Below are 18,745 nucleotides of genomic sequence, written 5' to 3'. Positions count from 1 at the left end.
GCCCCGGGCCCAGCTGCAGGCAGCGCGCCTCCGCCTCCGAGCTCCCGGCTGCCGCTCCCAGCCTCTCTACGCGGAGCAGCGCCCGGGCCCCGGGTGTAGGCAGAGGGTGCTGCCCCTTCCCCGCTCGCACCGGGTGCGGCAAAGAGACACCCGAGTCCCGGCGGGGGGGCGAGCTTCGGGGTATGTCTGTGAAGGACTCGAGGAGTAGTCTGCCACGTTTGTTCGGGGGCGATCCGGAGATCGCAGATGATGAATAAACCACGCGATTAAATCTTGCTTGGTTTGAAGTTCCTAGTTAGCGTTAACTGCAGAAATTGCACTCGGGCTGTAACCTGCACATAACCTTAAGCAAAGGTAAGAGAGGGTCAAGAGATCTTGTCACTGGCTGTAGTGCACCGTACGCAGAAATTTGAGTGGAAGGAGTTGATTTACTGTTCTCAACTGTTTCTACTGCTTAACGCTTCATCCTTTGGAAACGCTGAAATTAACATGGAAACATTGGAATAAAATTATTCTTCAAAATCTTTAGTTATTTTTGTCTTTTTTTGGGGAGTTTCTGTAGAAGTGTTCATAACCTGCTAGCTTTTAAACTCTTGTGTCTGTGCAAGAGTTGCATGAGTGAGAAAATTCTGGTTTCTGCCACTAAACACTATGTCTTTAAGTACGATCATATATTTTATTAAGATGTCATACCATAACACTGAGGGGACCTGTGATACATGAAGCCTGGTACAGCACTGCGAAATGCACAGTGAAGGACCTGCTTAGTTTTCAGAAATGTGGAAGCAATTGCCATCTAGTTAACAAAAATAATTCCCGGGGTGTTCCAGCTGTTACATTCTTGTGTCCCTTTGGGTAGTAGTAACTGATACGATGACATAAAAATAGAAAGCCATTTCTGTATGAAACAGGTATCCTATTAGGTTTTAAAAATTGTATTAACAGAGCATGCACTCAAATTTTCTTTCACTTGAAGAATGTGCATTCCATTAGAGATGCAGGGGAATAGGTATTCTTTGTGGATTGGTGAGGCACACTACTCAAGGCCAAAGCAAGAATTAGACTTAATGGTTACTTCTTAGGCTAATAATTTGGGTATGATAATGTCAGAAGATGTGCAAAAGTTCTGTGGTTCCCAAGAACACTGAGAGTGACTGTAGACTTTACTCACTAGATTTTTTTCTTCTAAAATAACTAAGAATTGGTGGTATTGTCTTGCAGTGCTTTTTTTTTTTTTTTTTTTTTTTTTTTTTTTTTTTTTTGTTTAGACTGCTTTCAACACGTGCTTTTGAGGAAAAAAGTATGCAGTCAACCAATCTATTTCTAGAAGAGAATAGAGCCTGCATCTAGACTGTGAGCTAATTGTATGTTTAGTGAGATTAATGGTGGCAGTTCTGTGGGGTGTGCCTTAGTGTACACAGAAGGTGAATGTAGAAGGATCATACACAATTGCCTGTCTGGAACAGGCAACATGAAAGGAGATTCTGCCTATGTAAAAAAATATCCAAAACAATGAGGTTTGTTTTAATTAATATTCCTTGCTTTCATTTAGGTCTTTGTGCTTTCCCAGCTGGTTGGCTTAAATAAAAAACAGATACTAAGTTTGGGGTATGCATCCAGTCAGTTAAAATGTGCAATTACAGGAAAGTAGTGATTTAAAATGGCTCGAATATGCTTAAGGGTTTAGCTGTCAATGCTTGTTTGTCCCATTGCAAAAGAAAATAATGTAGAGAAATTGGATCATCAGGGTAATTTCAGCATGTTCCAGAAAGTTTACATGAAAAAGCTAACCTTTGTCTACTACAGTGCTTGCAAATAGTGTTTTTTAATTAGTGATCTCAAACTAATCTAGAGTTATATGGTGAAAAGTCAGCAGGAGAGGATTGAGTGCATGGGATACTTTGGCCTTACACATTAATAAATCATTCCTTTTGAATATTCAGTAGGAAACCGTAAGAGAACATACTTTTTGTGTAGTTTGACTTACACAAATTAAAAAAAAAAAAAAAGAAAAATTACTGTATTCAACCTGACATAGATTTCCTTTGTGATCTTCACTAAGTAATTTCAAGCAACAGTAATTTAGATACTTCATAACACATTTTCTGCAAAATAATGACTGATTCAGGTAGGAGGAATAAATAGTGCCCAGATCACATGGACTTCAAGCTTGGGTCTGTATAGTCCCAAAGGAAGTATGTTTGGACTTGTTTGCTGTGGCTGTCCAGTTGTAAAGTCGTTTGATCATGATTGTGCCTATTGTAATGACTGTTATTCCTGTCTCTGCCACAGTTGTTACAGAAGTGGACGTTTATTTTGAACACATGATGGGTGCTTGATAAATCAGTGATAAATCAGTCTGGATTTATAGAATAGAAACAGTTCTGTGTTTTCATATGGAATTACTGAATTAAAATTACACAAGCTTCTTGAACACTGTCATGGAGCTTAGCTTTTCTGTAAGTTAAGATTTGGTCCTTAACTGTGGTGAAACTTACTGGAAAGATTGTGGCATCTTCACAAACTGCGATAGTGTCAGGGATGGACAGGTGTAGCAGCATCTGTCAATAATGAAAATAATATCAACAAGCAGAACCTCATTTTGTTTTCCTCACAGTCAGAACCTTTGCTATTTTATAGCATGTTTTCAAAATTACCATATGAACGTATTCTGACTTTTTTTATTAACATTTTAAAATGTCAGTAGAAGTTTCCAAGAAGGAAAGCTTAAATTCTTGCCCGTTCCTTGCATACATATGCTTTTCACAGAATTGAGCCTTTGGTGCAGGGCGAGTTGTGAGAATTTATGCCTTTTGGGAAGCAATTTCTGTTCTAATGTGAAGAAAATCAGTATAACTTCCTGTTTTTCTGTGGGAGTTCAACTTAATTCAGAGAGCAATTATTTAAAACAATTTTAAATATGAAAAGTATTCCTCTTTGGAGATGGGCTACTGAAGTTATCTTAAATGAGAACTAGTATTCTTAGCTTGCTGATAAAGGCCTGAAGTAACACCTGATGCAGAAGGAATTTAGATTGATTTTAGGTCATTCTTAAATTGCAACAGGTACTATTTGCAGTACACCTAGTAAAGTCTGGTAAGGAAAGGTGTACCAATTAGGCAAAGCTAATAAATAGAAATGGGGTTTTTAAGTTTCAAAAACTGATTGAAATGCTGGAAACTATGTCCGACCTACATTGTAATCTGAAATAAAGGTGTTGCATCAGTCTACCTATCCACAGTATTTTATGTGCTGTTACATCAGTACCATTTCTCCTTTTTTTTTTTTTTTTTTTTTTTTTTTTTTTTTTTTGTAATGTAATAGAAATCTGAGGAGTAAAGAAGTTAAAAAAGTCACTTCTGTTTTGTTACCTCTTGTGATAATCCAAAGCCAGTACGGGTTTTAATACCCAAAAAGCTGGAAGCCAGCATCGAAGAGTGGGAAGACGATGGTTTCCTGATGTTGGTCTCAAAAGGCTTATGAGAAGAAGGAACATTGAAATTACATGTAGGGTGTTGTACCCATGCTGGGGGACATGGTTCATTACAGTGGAAATGTTCTCATTTTCTAGGTATTGCATTGTGCTGCCTCATCTTTTCTCTTTCCATTTTCTGACTTTGTTGCTCTAGAGGAAGAATGACTCAGCTGTTGTCTTTTCTCTCTCAGCTTTTGATGACCTAGGAGCTTCATTTCTCATCTGGCTATCACCTTTTCTATAGCTTGCTGCTTTCCAAAGCAGTAGGATGAGAATGAAGAAAATCTGCTGTTTTTAATAATGCAGAATTAGATGGCTGCTGAAACAGATGGACCTATTACAGAATTTATAGTGCATTGTCTGTTAGAGAGCCTGAATGTAGGTATATTTGTCTGTTACTGCTGCTCTGTGAACAACATCAACAGACTAAGAAATGTTCCTGAGCAGATCTTGAACATCAGCAAAATCAACCTAGCAAGCTGTGGATCAGTTTGCTTGTGTTTATTAGAAAATTTTGGCAGTGAAAATTAATAAAAACAATCTCCAGGTTTGGTTTTGGCAGTATGGTTTTGGGTTTTTGTGTTTTATTGGATTTTTTGTTGGGTGGTTTTGGGTTTTTTTGAAGAGCAGTCCTAAGAGAAATCTCATTTTCACTTGTGAGGAATAGATCTGTAGTCATGATGAAGTTTGCTATAGAAACCTACTCCTCTTTTTCTTCTGTGTTGACAGTCACATCATCTCAGTATTAAAGTATCAAGAATGTATAAAATGTGGAATATTAACTAGAAAGGAGTTAGAGCTCTATAGCTTCTGAACTGTTAAGTGGTACAGAAAATCATATTCTTTAAGCATTCAATTTGGTACTTAAGGGACAAAGAGACTTACTTTTGAAGTCATTGATACTAGGTAGCTAAACTGATCTAGAATTGAGATAAAGTCCGCATAATACTGGAAGTTAATGAATATGATGATGTCTGAAACTCATTAATCAAATGAAATCCTGTAAAAGTATTCTTGAGGTTTGTCTTGTAAGATGACATGCATGCATGAGTTAAAAAGTTCTTCACATTAAGAACGTGGGAAGTTTTATGCAAGATTGCAGGATTTGCATAAAACTATAAATATACTCAGCAGGGACTTTGTGGAGTGTTTCTGCATGTAGGTTATAAACACTTTAGAAATAGTTTTCAATCACACCTCCTAGTAAAGACCACTATAATAAATGTGAATTCTTGAAAGGTGCTGTCATGCGCTTATCTATAAAGATACCTCAAGATTACCTGATTCATAAACTGATCTTTGAGCATTTTTTATTCCATACGCATTTTTATATCTGTAGTGTGATAATTAATGGACAAAAATAATACCGTGAATTCTGAAGGATAACTAAATGATAGTTGATTTACAGCTGGTGATTGGATGTCTGTAAATAGTTCCTCTTTTAACCAAGCTAATTGCTGATGATAGCATGCAGCCATACTCTAGGTTGGAGTACCAAAGCAAAACAAAGGAAAAATACATGTAATCTCCAATACAGTCTCCTCAGGTTGGCATTTCTCAAAGTGATTTTTGATGTGGATTTTTTTTTTTTTGAGTAATATTTCTATCTTTGTTAATACTGATTTGCATATTAAGTGGGACTGAGTAGCACTGTATCTCAGGATGACTGGTTCGAAGGTTGTTCATGACAGTAACCATGTCATTTGTTCAACTGAAAGCTGAGTTTAACTCACCTTGCAAAACAGCTAGTAATGCCACGACTGAGTGTTTCCTGTAAGGACAAGTACTGAGCAGGCATACATCTGTGCCTGGCTGAGTCTCATTTTGCCACTGCAGCCACTACTTCATTCATATCATATACAGAGCAGTCTAGAAGAGCTGCTTTACCATTAAGCAAAATATCATACTCTTATGTTTTTACTGCTCAAGGCTCTATGTAATTTCTGTAATCCATTCCTGTAAAGAAAGACCTCTTTATCAGGGCTCTACTACCTTAATAGGTACTCTTATCCCATGAAATGCAAACCACATCATTTAGGCTGTATTTATCGGTTAGTTCTGTTTGCAGAACATAGAAGCATTTTGTGTATTGCTGACCTGAACGTCTGTCTGTAGAAGACGATATCCCCTAAAAGTACGATTCTAAAATGTACTAGCTTACAAATAAAACTAAGAAATATGCTACTTGGATGAAGTCCAAGTAATGTGGTAGCCTTGCACTGCTACATTTTTATGCTAAAAATAAAATACTCCTATTTATCTGATGTCTGATGTGATACATAATCAGGATAGACTTCCCATCATTCCTGTTCTGAACTGCAGTTGAGGCAATTGTCTAGCAGTCATTGTTATTATATTAACAGTGTTTGAGCTGTCCAGTCTTGTGCAGTCTTGACTTGTACCGTATTTTCAGTAAATACACAGTAGTTGCAGCAGTATATATACACAGAATTTAGTGTTTCGTTGTAATATGCTCGTATGCTCTTAATGCTTTTAATGTATTCTAGACTTTTATTTTGTTTGCATGTTGTTGAAGAAAAACAGCCTAAATTTCCTCCCATGCCAAAACTTACTTTTTTTTACAGTTACTGTCTTTGTACTACAAGTAAAAGGTTGAGTTTTGTGAAGTATGCGGTCTGAATTTATGCATCTGCATCTTGCAGAGTAAGGTACAGAGTCCCAGAATTTTCAGTTCATTTTTAGTGGCTCTGGGCAAAACTTCTCATGCCAGCTTCTGCTATGTATGTTCAACAGTAGGGAGAGGAATGTGAGGGCTTTTATGCTGACTCTTGAAAGAATGGATTAAGATGAGATGCTTTAATAAGAATGCAGAAACTATAGCAAATGATTATTACTTCTGTTTTATTTGTATCAGACTTTGTGGTTTGAATTAATTGCAGTGAACAGTTATGCTAGGCAATGTAAAAATAATTCCACTGTTTTTGAAGACAATACTTTGTCTTGTATTCCCCATAGAAACTGCTGTTTTGTCAGTGGGTGCATTTGTCTAATGAAAGAGTGGATTATTATGGTACTTTTTAGCCTTTGATGCATAGGAACACCTCTCATAGTTTAATTGTGTATAGTTTAAGCCAAGAACCCCTTAAAAGTGTATGGGTTTAATATTTTAATGTGAGATTTTTTTTTTTGTTAATTGGACTATGGACAAATCAAGATGGTGTTTTGGAATAAGACAGTGTACTGTTGTTGAGTTCTTAAAATAGTAATAACATTGAAAAAGGCAAATTTTCACTTTCAGGAAGATTCTGAGTTTCTACAAACAATTTACTGGAATTTTCTCTTTTAGTTTAATTGTTAACAATAAATTCAGAATGTGGACATGAAAGGTGAAGGATTAATTACATTTTATAAATAAAATATTCTCAAAGGGAAACATGAGAGGAGTACATTGTTCTTCAAATAAAAAGAATGTCTTTTAACTATGAAAAAAATACATTTTTTGCTGAATTTTTGCCCATATCTTATAAAATATGTCATGTAGTAGTTCCAAGCAGGGATTGAGTAATAGCGAAATACTGAAATGATAGCTCATGAGCTCTGCTGTTTTCTGTTCTGTACATAGAGTTATGGTTTGCTTTGGTATTAATTTTCCTGACAATAAGCGAAGCGAGCTCTACCTTACAGCCCTATTACCAGTAATACAGTTTTTAAACATTACACTTCCAAATTTGTAAAAAAAAAGATGTTTCAACCTTTATTATTCAGGCATCAGGTTATGAGATTTCCCCCTATATTGAAAACTTCTTTGATCAGGGACTGTGGTACAGCATTGTTTAGTATGGATGCCAAATAACCAACCTATTTCTTGAAGTATTTAATCTTCTTAACCTGGCAATGAGGTGGCCTGCTAGGAGACAGCATGTTATTCTAGCAACTAGATATTGTAAAAACTTAAATGACTATGCAGAGGATCAGAGGATTCACAAGAAACTGCCATGCATCTAAAATTAGCGAAGTAAGATTCTTCTAACAGCACACAAATATTTAGGTATCTTCAGCTGTGGTTAACTGGAATCAAAAATTTGTCTGTTCTCAGGATTAAACTCTCATACTGTTTATGTTTAATGATATTTTAAACGGAGCTATTTTATATATTAAAATAAGATTGGAGGTGTAGATGGACTGTAACTGTCTTGATTCTTAACTGGTTCTTCCACTAGATTTTAATTTTGCTGATGTGTATCAGTTTGATAGATTTCTGTCAGTTTACCCTGGTGGTTTAAGTCATCTTCTACCGCAAGTCTTGTTTTGTAGTCTGTTAATTAGTTATACACATAATTTGAAATACAGTGGTTTAGTTGGCTTGGTTTTGTAGAAAAGATGTGCAACCCTGATCACATAATGCATTTTACTTTGGATACCTTTAATATGATCACAGTCAGGCATTTTGTAATATGCTCAGTGGACTCTGGGAGGGTGTAAGGTCCTGTCAATTAGAGTAGCAAAAGGAGAAGGAAAGAGGGGGCATATTTTAACAGAAAATGGTGACTCCACTATCCATGGAATAATAAAGAGTTTGTTACAGAAACTCATGTTTACATTCAGTGAATCTTAAATATTTTTAAAGTTGTACCTGTGAAATAATGGTCACAACTGACTATTGACCTTTTGATTTTAGAGGTAGAGTCCAGTTTTCATTTGGTTTCAGCTATCAGTGGCAAAGAGCATGAAACATTTTTCTCAGAGAAATTTGATAACCCATGATTTCAGTAGTAGGCTGCCAAAACATTTCAGTTCATCAAAAAGAGAAAAACTACAAAGATTTTTTTTTATCACCCTTTGCAGAATGTGCCTCTTGATTAGTCAGGATGGTCTTGTTCTTCCAAAATACTGGATTTGTTTCAAGATACACTTACTGATCAGTTGTATTAAAGGTTAGAGATGGCAAGTAGCTTTTTTTTTTTTTGCTTTTTTTTTTTTTTTTTTTTTTAGGAAAAAAGCGCAGAACAAAAAAACCCGCAAAACTGTTTCTTGTACCAGAATATGACAGTAGAAACAATTTTAAAATTTAATACTGGAAAAAATCACTAAAAGTTGGTTCACTTGCTTATTAACTAAAATTAACAGGTTTCATGTAATTGGAAGGATATATCGAAGTAGTGGCTTCCTGATAAAAAGTGTTCTTTCTTTACAGAAATGGACTATAGAAATTGCATAGAGCCTTGAGAAGTAATAGAATCGTGTAAAATGAAGAAAGCCCCAATAGCAGGGGAAGACAATAATCATGAAGGTTAAAGATGGAAGTGATCCAAGGAGTGACATAGGAAACATGAATGTCCTAATGATCCCACTGAGAAGGATGGTGACCACAACAGTATTGAACAAAATCGGCAGTTAGTCCAGGAAATCCTTATAATTAAAATTATAACGAAAGGAAGAAGACATGGTGATGCTCAAGGAAAATGATAGGGGAGCATCCGTATTTCAGGAGAGGTACTAGAAGAAGGTACCCAATTATAGTTACTGTAAAAGCCAGGAACTGATATTAGATCAAATTATAATGCTACACAACATAATCTAGGTTAGATATATCTAACTGTAATGTAGTTTTAGAAGAACTCACTTTCCATAGTCTCTGTCCTTGCTTGTCTGTGTTGCTATTAGAATGTACCTGCAAGGTGATAGACACAGGGAAGTACATATGCATTATGGTATTTTTAAGATTTCAGCTTTAACCCCTCAGTATTTTTAATTTGATTAGCTAAGAAGACCTCTTTGCTTGCGTTTTAGATTAAGCCTCTAAGGATTTTGTGTCCATTCCCCTTTTCTGTCTCTGATCTTGCAGTAAAAGTAATATTGGGTATTAAATGCTTCATTTTCATTCGTTTGCCTCACAGTTGCGTCCCTTCAAAGTTGCTTTAATACCTCGTTAAGAAAGGTTAGTGATTCATGGTGAGTGATTTTTGAAGCCAGTCATAGTTGTATCAGTTTGTATGGTTGCCTCGATCATTACACAGACCTGTAATGGGTGGCCATGTAGATCTTTAACAGCAATAATCTTGGCTAAAATAAATGAGAGCTAGGCAGTGTCATGGCTTCTGTTGAGGTATTCCTTGGAATGTGATGGAAATTACACATTTTGATTCAGCTAGACACTTTCTTGGCGGAGCTGTCTGTTGAAATATGTATGACTATTTTATGTCATGTGTCAGATTGGTTACGTGTTACTTCTGAATCTACCAAGATGTCTTTACAACCACTTTTGTCTCCCATAATTACGAACAAAGACAGCTTTGGGAGCTCACTGACTCAAGATGTGAGTGGTTCCAGTAGCTGTCTGTTGTCTCCCAGATTTCTTTTACACCCATAGGAAAAGAAGTCTGTGTTCCTGCCTAAGAAGGGTAGTAGTTGTCCTGGTTCATACTCTGATGGGATGAATTTGCTAAGAAAAATTTGAATGGCATGTTGACAGAGGGCCTTATAAAAGTCTGTGGCTGTGGTTCATTAATCTATTGAAAAATACAGATTTGAATCAATAAAAATTTGCAACCTCTAAATTCTAGACATGGACTTTAATAGTAATAACCTGCCAGGCACTAACTTGGCATAGCACATACAAAAGAACCATGCCTCAGTCCCATTTTTCAATGGACTTTTATACTTGATAGCTTTTGTAAATATATATATTTTTTAAGTGAGAGAAGTCAGCTTAATAGCAGACGTACATAATTCCTTTCTGGATTATAGCTGCAATAGAGGTTTTTTTAATGTAATAGTGTAGAAATTAAACACATATCAAAGACATGCCCTTAATGCCTTTTATCATATTGCAAGTATTTTCACATAGCACAAGAATGCAATAGGTATAGGGGTTTAAGTTACAGGAAGAGTAAAAATACTGGAACTGTTTTTAACACTTTGTTGCAAACATTTACAATATTCTGTGTTGAAGGCAAAGTTGGAGAAATTATTCTTAAATGGCTTTCAATAGGAAATTTGTCCACTGCTGTTTCTTCAGTGGTATTTGAGTTCATTTTCAGGTGGCCAGTTGTTTTATTTGTGCTATAGCCAAAATACTCTGTTAGACTGCAGATCAACCAAATTCCTAAGCTGGTGTTGCCACCAAAAGCAAGGTTGCTCCTTTTTGTGTGGACTGTGGTGTTTGTGCAGCTGTACAGTGATCCAGATAGGAAAAGTAATCTGTCTTGAAAATAATCTTTGTTTTTTTTCTAGGCTATTTTTCAGCAGAATCTAGTTGTACAGCTGCACAGTGAACAGATCAGCAAACAAATGTGCTGGTATACAAAAATGGTTTTGTGGAAATGGCAATGAATGAATGAATGAAGCAGAGGGGGAGGGCAGGACTGCTGTTTTAAGTGCAACACCACCTTAAAATATTTGTTGAACTTCAGCCTTAGTTCTAAGAAAAACATTTGCTTACTTTCAGTAGAAAAAAAAAAATGCAGGTGTAACTGGTTCATCTTTACAAATATTTCATTCTTACAACCACTGGTATCTTTAATAGGACCTAATTGAAGAGTAGAATATTGGCACAAAATCAGACCAGCTCCGTTGTTAATTTTGTGCGTTAATATATGTTTTATGGACCTCATACTGTTTATATATGAAAGACAAAATTAATTCTTAGTCAGCAGAACTAATACTTACAGAACTTCCAACTGGTTTGATGTTTTTATATTCTTTCGCGCTCTGAAAAGGATCCTATACTCAGCATTTTTTTACAAATAACTGTTCTTTTGAAGAAGTCTGTACATTTTTTTTTTCCACTCAAAAAATAAACGCCCCTTTCTGGATAACTGAGCCAGTGTGGTAGATTGCTACCATATTAGTTTAGAATCATTTTCTAGTATGCTTGGGATTTGGCATTCCAAATACTTCGCATTTCCGTTTTTTAAAAAGTTTTCATGGTGTGTTCAGTTACGCTGCATAAATGCTTTCTGCACTATTTAAGTCTTATCTGGTATTAACTTAGCAAATATGGCTTGGATCAATTAGTTAATGATCTGTTCTTACAAAGTGCCCCTCCTACTGGGCTGTAGATTTTCAAATGAATGTGTTTTACTTAAATCCACAAACCTGTTCACTGAAATTGAAGAGGGAAGAAAATACAGGAGATGGGTGAGAACTAAAGTTAGAAATTGTTAATTGTAACTTTTTAGATCTGCAGCATTGTTTTTTTTATTTGTGTATCAAGAACTTAATGTCAGTTTAAGACTGATAAAACAAATTATTATTTAACAATGCTTTTATGGCTTTCTTAAAGTGTCTTTCAGTAATAGGAATATATTAATTCCACATTAGTATTTTTCTTAATAGTTTGTCTTAAAACTGTGTTAGATTAATAGGACTTTATATTCTCGCATTTTTTAAAAACTTGAAATTTAGGAAATAAAGCGTAGGTTCATTTGGATTTTCAGATTCCAGCCTTTTTTTGAACTGAATATTAGTATGAAATATTGCACGGTGGCTGGAGTGGACGTGGTGGGGGGCTGCAGGCATCTTTCCTGCAAATGTACATTGGAGTAAATGCCTGCAATATAGGAAAGAACTTAAATGTTCAGGAATTGTAAGAAAAAGTCTTTATGTAGTCCATAGATTTATTTCAAGAAAATACTTATCTCTAAAAAAATTTGCCATTTCTCATAGAGCTGTTACTCTGTGCAGTTCTTAATAGAAATGTATGACGTAGGTGCTTAACTTTTCAGTGCTGAAGAGAGAGAACATCTTAGTTTTGTAAGAATATTGCTTTGTGTTATTTTTAACACCTTTTGTGCTTCTCAATTCTCTCTTATCTTAGCTGAAGCATGTTTTTGGTATTTTTGTTTGGTGTGAAACTTCTAGTTGCCCATAGAGTCTTTTAGTAAGGCACTTTACTCATGGTGGAATTCAAGCTGAGTAACTACTTAGAGGAGTCAAAGATATTTTTCAAAGACCTTTTCTGCACATAGAAAAAAAAAAAAAAAAAAAAAAGCAGCAGAACATTCTTCAGAGAAAGCGAGGAAATTGTTGAACAAAAAGAGAGAGAAACTAAACTTGGGAAGGAGCATGGGAAGGGGAGAGATGGAGTGCATTTATGTTGTAAATATTTCAGGTTGTTAAGATTGTTGGGAGCAGACAGGGAAAAGGGTTGGGGGGTAAGAAAGTTGGGCACTTAAAATATTCTAGTCAGCATTGTACACCGCAAACACTAAAATGATAGCTGTGACTTTCAGTTGAGTTTGAATTTTGTACGACCACGTTATTTGAATCAAAATTTGTTGTTTTAAGTAAAGCCTAACTGTCGAACTAGTTTTCTAGTTTCAGTGAATCAGTTGGTGATAAATAAACAAAAATGTTCCTCAAAAGCCTGTTCAGATTTCAGGCTTTAAATTAAGTCTTCTTAAAAATAAGGTGCTATAAAAGAAGAACAGTTGAAATAGTAAGCACTATGGGGAAGTTTCAGGAATCCAGGGGAAACTGAATGAAAAAGACTGTAAAAAATCCCCCACAGCTTTCGTCAGAGGTGCATTTAGTTTAATAGATGAAATGCCATAGGCAGACAGTGGTTTAGCACAGAGATTTGTGAGTTTTCCATACAGAAAAGATAACCCTTTGCTGATGTACTGCTCGAGTACTTTGACCTCAAGCCTCTGATTTAAAACCCTTGTGTATGGATGTGCAGTCGGTACTTCATTTAGTATGAATGATTTGCTTGCGTTGATGAATGAGGAGGGAAGGGGATGCATTTGGCAGCGCTGCGTGCCACTGCTGAAATGTCAGTTGGTGTGGCAGAACTATTTATCATCTCCACTGTAAATTTACACAGTTGTTCTAACTTTGCAGCTTGGCTTAGGGTGGGGTTGTCCCACTGCCTGAGTCCATCCTGAAAGACTTGTCTTGTTCTTGTGTGCAGTTCAGCAAAACACAGTAGGTGCTGTAATTTCCAGCTCTGGCCTACGGGTGCTGCAGTTTCTTACCCAGCACATAGGTAGGAGATGTTTTCCCTCATGTCTCCCCTCACTGGGTGCCTGACCGTCGCTGAGCTATGAAGGGAAGCAGGGGAGGCAGCAGGGAATCAAATGACTCAATAAAATAAAGCAAAGGCTGAGACAGCAATAATAGGCAGAATCTTCTTTAGCTTTGGTGTAGCCTTGTCCTCTGGCTGCCCCTTCATATTCTTTTGAAGGTATTCAAGAGTCTTAACTTTCGATACTGAGATCAGCTATATACAAGTCTGTGCCACTGAAATGTGTAGAATTTGGACTTCAGCTTTCCAGTGTTTTACACGTACAAATGCGAACAGGTTAGAGATGACAACTGTTTATAATTGCCTAGAGAATAATGAAGTTTGTTTAAAAAGAAACAAATAAATAATCAACTCTCAGTGGTTTTCTGTTTGGGACTGTTTGTGATGGGTATGTTTGTTTTGTATGCATCTTTGTTCTCTAATAAGAATTATGATAGAAGATACAGAAGATTATATAATAGAAGATTAAAAATATTGAGCTAGGGTTATTACTATTTTAATTGAAAATAATGAGGCATCTAATTGATTTTGAAATCGGTCTGATAATGCTCAGCTCCTGTATTTCAACAATGAATCATGATCATAAGTTACAAACGATTTTAACCATTAGGGCATGGAGAAAAGGTACCATTCAAAGCCAAATACAACAATTAGGGATGCATGACTAAAGTTTCAAAGTAATGTATTAGTAGTATTGTATGAGACAGTCACATGAAAAAGATCATGAGGTTGTGAAAAGGATTATGATCATGCTTTAGTCATGAATTCCCTGGTAGAGATATTTTAGTCTGGATCGTGCTTGTTTAAATGAGAACAATTTGACTTTGCTTGTTCTGGTTGTATTACTATTATGTGGCAAAGGGGAAGAAAAGGTATCTTACCTAAAAAAAGTAGTATCCTTTGAGTAACTGAATTTCACTTAAACTTGGGATGCTGCATTCAGTACTGAGAAACTGAAGTTAAAAAGATAGTGAACAACTTGCTAGAGCATTGGAGTATACTGCATGTATTTACCTGCTGCTGCCATCTTCTGTGCAAGCATATATAAGTTTGTCTTTCTCCTGGGGCTTTAATTTGTCTTGCATCTGCCTTAACTGCTTATTCTAGATCCTGAACCTGCTCTTCACATTCAGTAACAATCAACATTGTAAATCCTCGGTTGATGAAAATCAGCATATTCTTGTAGAAATGTAGAGCTCTGTTAGTCTGTCACCAGTCATACTACTGATCCAGTACGTTTACTTGCTGCCAGAATGTTTCTGCTTCCTGGGATGATGTAAATCACAGAGTCGAGGTTCTCAGCACGTGTAAGAAAGACATATGTTCTTTACTTAAATGTTATGGAATGAGTTTCTAGACAATCGTTCAATCTGAGGGTTGACTCAGTCCAGTGATACAGATTTGCAACCTGTTTCTTTTTACTCGACCAGTAACAACTTTGAATTTACTTGTTTCCTTAAAGGAGAGTGGAAAAAGCTGCCAGAAGGTGATTTGAGATGCTTTTAGTGTTTCTTTACTAATCCCAGTGATGTATTTAAGGGTGTTTTAAGAGATTAAGGATGTCTTAAATAGAGTCTGTGAGTGAAGAAGATATGAAAATAATATCTCGGTACAGTCTGGGGATGAATGCATCCTACTAAATTACTTGAACAGGTTTGTCACAGCCCTTAAATCAGTAACCAGAATGTAGGTGACTGAACTGGAGACAAACTGGTCATTCCAGGCTGATGATTGAACAGTTGTCTATAAAAATAAAACAGTAGTATACAGTGATTACCCATTGACCTCTCTGATGCCCATGGAATCAGTTTTGATCAGATGCATCCATTTGACAGATACTCTTCTGATCTGACATTTGTAACTGGGTCAAAGAGAATTCTGTTTTTTTTTTTTTTTTTTTTTTAATCTAAGTGTTTGAAGCTCCAGTGAAAAGCAAATTTTCACCTTTTGTATTTGCAGAGGTTAACAGGAAAAACTTTTTCCCCAGTCTTTTGTGTTAACTCATTTATTTGCTATATACAGTCATTAAAAAGTAACCCTTTCATTTTCTTCCTCTGATTCCTTTTCTCTGTCAACATGTTGCGAGTATAGGACCTTCCAAGATTTTTATACCTTTTATTTGTGTGTGCAGTAATGTGGTTGCAAGTGCTTAAGCACAGAACATCAAGCTAATATTTTAGGAAATTAAAATGGACTTTAAATGATTGTGGTTTGCTGCGAAGCACTTTCCTGATCAATTTCACAAAGCATGTTTTAGTTAGCAGTTGAGGTGAGCTTGAGAAGGACAACTAAATTTATCAGTCCTTGTCTGGAATCTGGTGGCATTTTAGGATGCATTGACCAGGTCACTTAGATCTTTGTGAATGTAGAGGCAGGCACAGCTCTAGTCAAGGTGCGGCATAAGGAATTCATACTTTCAGTGTAAAAAGAGATGGATGCATACTTGACCTGTTTTCCTGATACTTTACATCCTTGTGTTTGCTGCAGTGTTTTGGTAACATCTGAGTATGCAGAAAGCAGGGTGGATGGAGCTCTGTTCCTTATCCTTTCTCTTGGCTCTCATTTCCTTCTCAGCCATATTCTCAATTTAACTAGTTCTGTGTAAAAAGCCCTACCTCTGTACTTCTTTCCTTTGTCCATTTTAGTCAGCGCTGTTAAACTGTTCAAACTAGTCACTGAGCTGTTCAGATTGATTGGGAAGCTCCGTGCTTCTTTTCTTTTTGTTGTCTGCTCCTTTGCTGATAGGAGAGCTTGATTATCTACTACATGTGTCTAGCAGAACCGTTCTAAATGTTACACGTTTTATTTGGCATGGTACCAAGCTGAACAAATTGAGTGAAAAAAAATCTGTTGGTTATTCTCTACCTAAAATAAGTCTCTAGAAAATAGAAGTCATAAAGTACAGTTCTTGGTCTGTCTTCAGCTTTCTAGTTTGATAACGTTTCTACATAAACTTATATTTTTTTTCTTAAAAGTTTATAATAATTATTCCAGTTTGATATATATTTTTGCTAGCAGATGTAAACAAAATAAAGCTGTTGTATTTTGTAAGATAGTGACTTATTTTCAACTTTGAACACAAGATAGACTCCTGCAGTGGTCTCTTCATTACTTGATGTTGCATAGTAGGTTTCTTACAGTTAATACTAAATTAAAATACCACATTGTCTAGAGGATATAATTTCTAATAATCAGTATTAATTACTTTGAGCTAGGTCGTTTCAACATTAACAGTATTTTCTGAACTGCATAAACAGACGTTTTCCATATAACCTTAATTTTAAATTAACGTCAATGTAGATCTTTGAAATCAGTAAACTCGTGTAAGTCAATGAACTAAAAATGCAAACATTTAAGAATTCAATACATTGAAGTTGGTTAATGACAACTTATTTTTAAATCACTAATTACCAATCAAAATAGGAAATTGTGCAGTGTGTGTGTGTTTAGTGGAAGTACTTCAGCAGCACATAAGAGAACAAATGGTGGGGGTTTCACATCTGCCTGTCATCCCCATAAGTAAGAAAACACTCTATTGTTGTTTTAAAAAATTTTTTTCCTTTGTAATTTCTGTTTTAACAAAAATTTCAATATTATAGGTTATCATAAGCATAGATGCCTCTGAAAATATGCACAAAGAATGTTCTGTTCTGACTGACTGTAAATGCTGATCTTTTTCATATAACTACTTGCTGTAAGTATGGTGTGTAAGACTGCATCTCTAAAATACACAGAGCCAGTCTTACTGTTGGATAAGAAAAGTATATTAATACAATTTTTGCACTAAAAATACTGCAATTGTTATTCTATTAACACCAATATCTAAAAAGATTTGTGAGTCATTCAGTTGCTACAAATAAATACCAGACTGAAACTCATGTAATACAAATGTTGAGATTGCTTTTACACCTAAGTTCTTCCCCTTGTGTTTCTTGTAGGAAACAGAGATGAAGGTACACATGCACACAAAATTTTGCATCATTTGTTTGCTGACATTTATATTTCATCAGTGCAATCATTGCCATGGACATGACCATGCTCCTAAAGAGGAACGTGTACACTACCATAATGACTATCAGATCTCAAATGCATCCTACTTCCAGAATGGAGGAACAGAATCTATGCCGAGTAAATTTTCAACGTTGGAAGCTGAAAATGAACAAAAATACTACATTGAAAAGATTTTTGATCGTTATGGTGAAAATGGAAGATTATCTTTTTTTGGCCTGGAAAAACTGTTAATAAGCCTTGGTTTAGGAGAGGTAAAAGTAGTGATGATAAATCATGATGATATTGGCCATGATCATGTTTCTCACTTATATGCTTTAGAAGTACAGGAAGGAAAGCATTCTCATTCTCATAACCATCCTCATAGCCATAGCCACTCAGATTCAGAAAACCAAACCACGATTGGTATGGCTGCAAAGAGAAATCATAAATGTGACCCTGAGAGAGACACGGTAGTGCCATCAGTAAAAGATGATGGCAAACACATTCATGACCAGAGTCGCCATCACCATCACCACCACCCTCGTCTACATCATCATGACCATAATGGTACACATCATTCTCGTAATGATTCAGTTAGTCATAGCGAACATGGAGAACAGAACCATGAACCTTCAACAGAGACAAACACAACTCAGGATCAGCCAGAAAGAAAACAACGGAAACAGAAGAAAAAGCAAAAGAAGATCAGTGAGACTTCAGGAGATGCTACACGGGATTATGCCCCAGATCATGATCCAGGGGATCAGTATGAGCACAATCGTGTTCATAAACACGACCATGTACATGATGCATCTCACCTGCATGTACATCATCATGAACACAGTAGCGATCGTTCTACTAGTCATGGACATCAAGATTCCAGTTTAGGTCATGAGAACGGACACCACCATACCAGCAAGCGAGAGGCACCTCATAAGAAGATCAGTGTAAGAAAGCATGCTCTTTTTTCAACACATAATCATAAGGATCATAATGAAGATGAACGTGATCGTGAAGAGGTGAGTATGAAATGCAGAACCAGTAAGTTGACTTGCGCTGTTACATGATAATTGAAGATGCCTCCCCACAAATAATGCAGAAGCAGGTTTGCGACCATTGCATAATACAGGTACCAGAGTGAAAATGCTAGAGGTTGCTGCCACAATTTTGAGGTTATGAGTTTTCATTTCTGTTTGCCCATCACCCATCTTTTCTCAGAGATCTATCTTCTGGCCTGTTTATCTGTATAAAGGACATCCTTAAAGCTTTCTAAGATAGTCTGCTTACAGGTG

At 36.1% G+C, this 18,745-nt stretch overlaps 1 protein-coding gene across 3 annotated transcripts in view; it reads left to right on the top strand.

Annotated features, from left to right (window-relative positions):
• Positions 1 to 18,745, top strand: part of SLC39A10 (solute carrier family 39 member 10) — a 64,921-nt gene that overhangs the window by 21,934 nt on the left and 24,242 nt on the right. For all 3 annotated transcript variants that reach the window (XM_026852192.1, XM_026852191.1, XM_026852193.1), the window contains exon 2: positions 17,402 to 18,472. In XM_026852192.1, coding sequence (XP_026707993.1) covers positions 17,411 to 18,472 — 1,062 coding nt within the window. In that variant the 5' untranslated portion in view covers positions 17,402 to 17,410. The remainder of the gene's footprint in view (positions 1 to 17,401; positions 18,473 to 18,745) is intronic.

This window comes from Athene cunicularia (genome assembly GCF_003259725.1).
Source record: "Athene cunicularia isolate RWA chromosome 7 unlocalized genomic scaffold, athCun1 chr7_part1, whole genome shotgun sequence".
NCBI lineage: Eukaryota > Metazoa > Chordata > Aves > Strigiformes > Strigidae > Athene > Athene cunicularia.
This window is presented reverse-complemented; position numbering and strand designations above follow the sequence as displayed.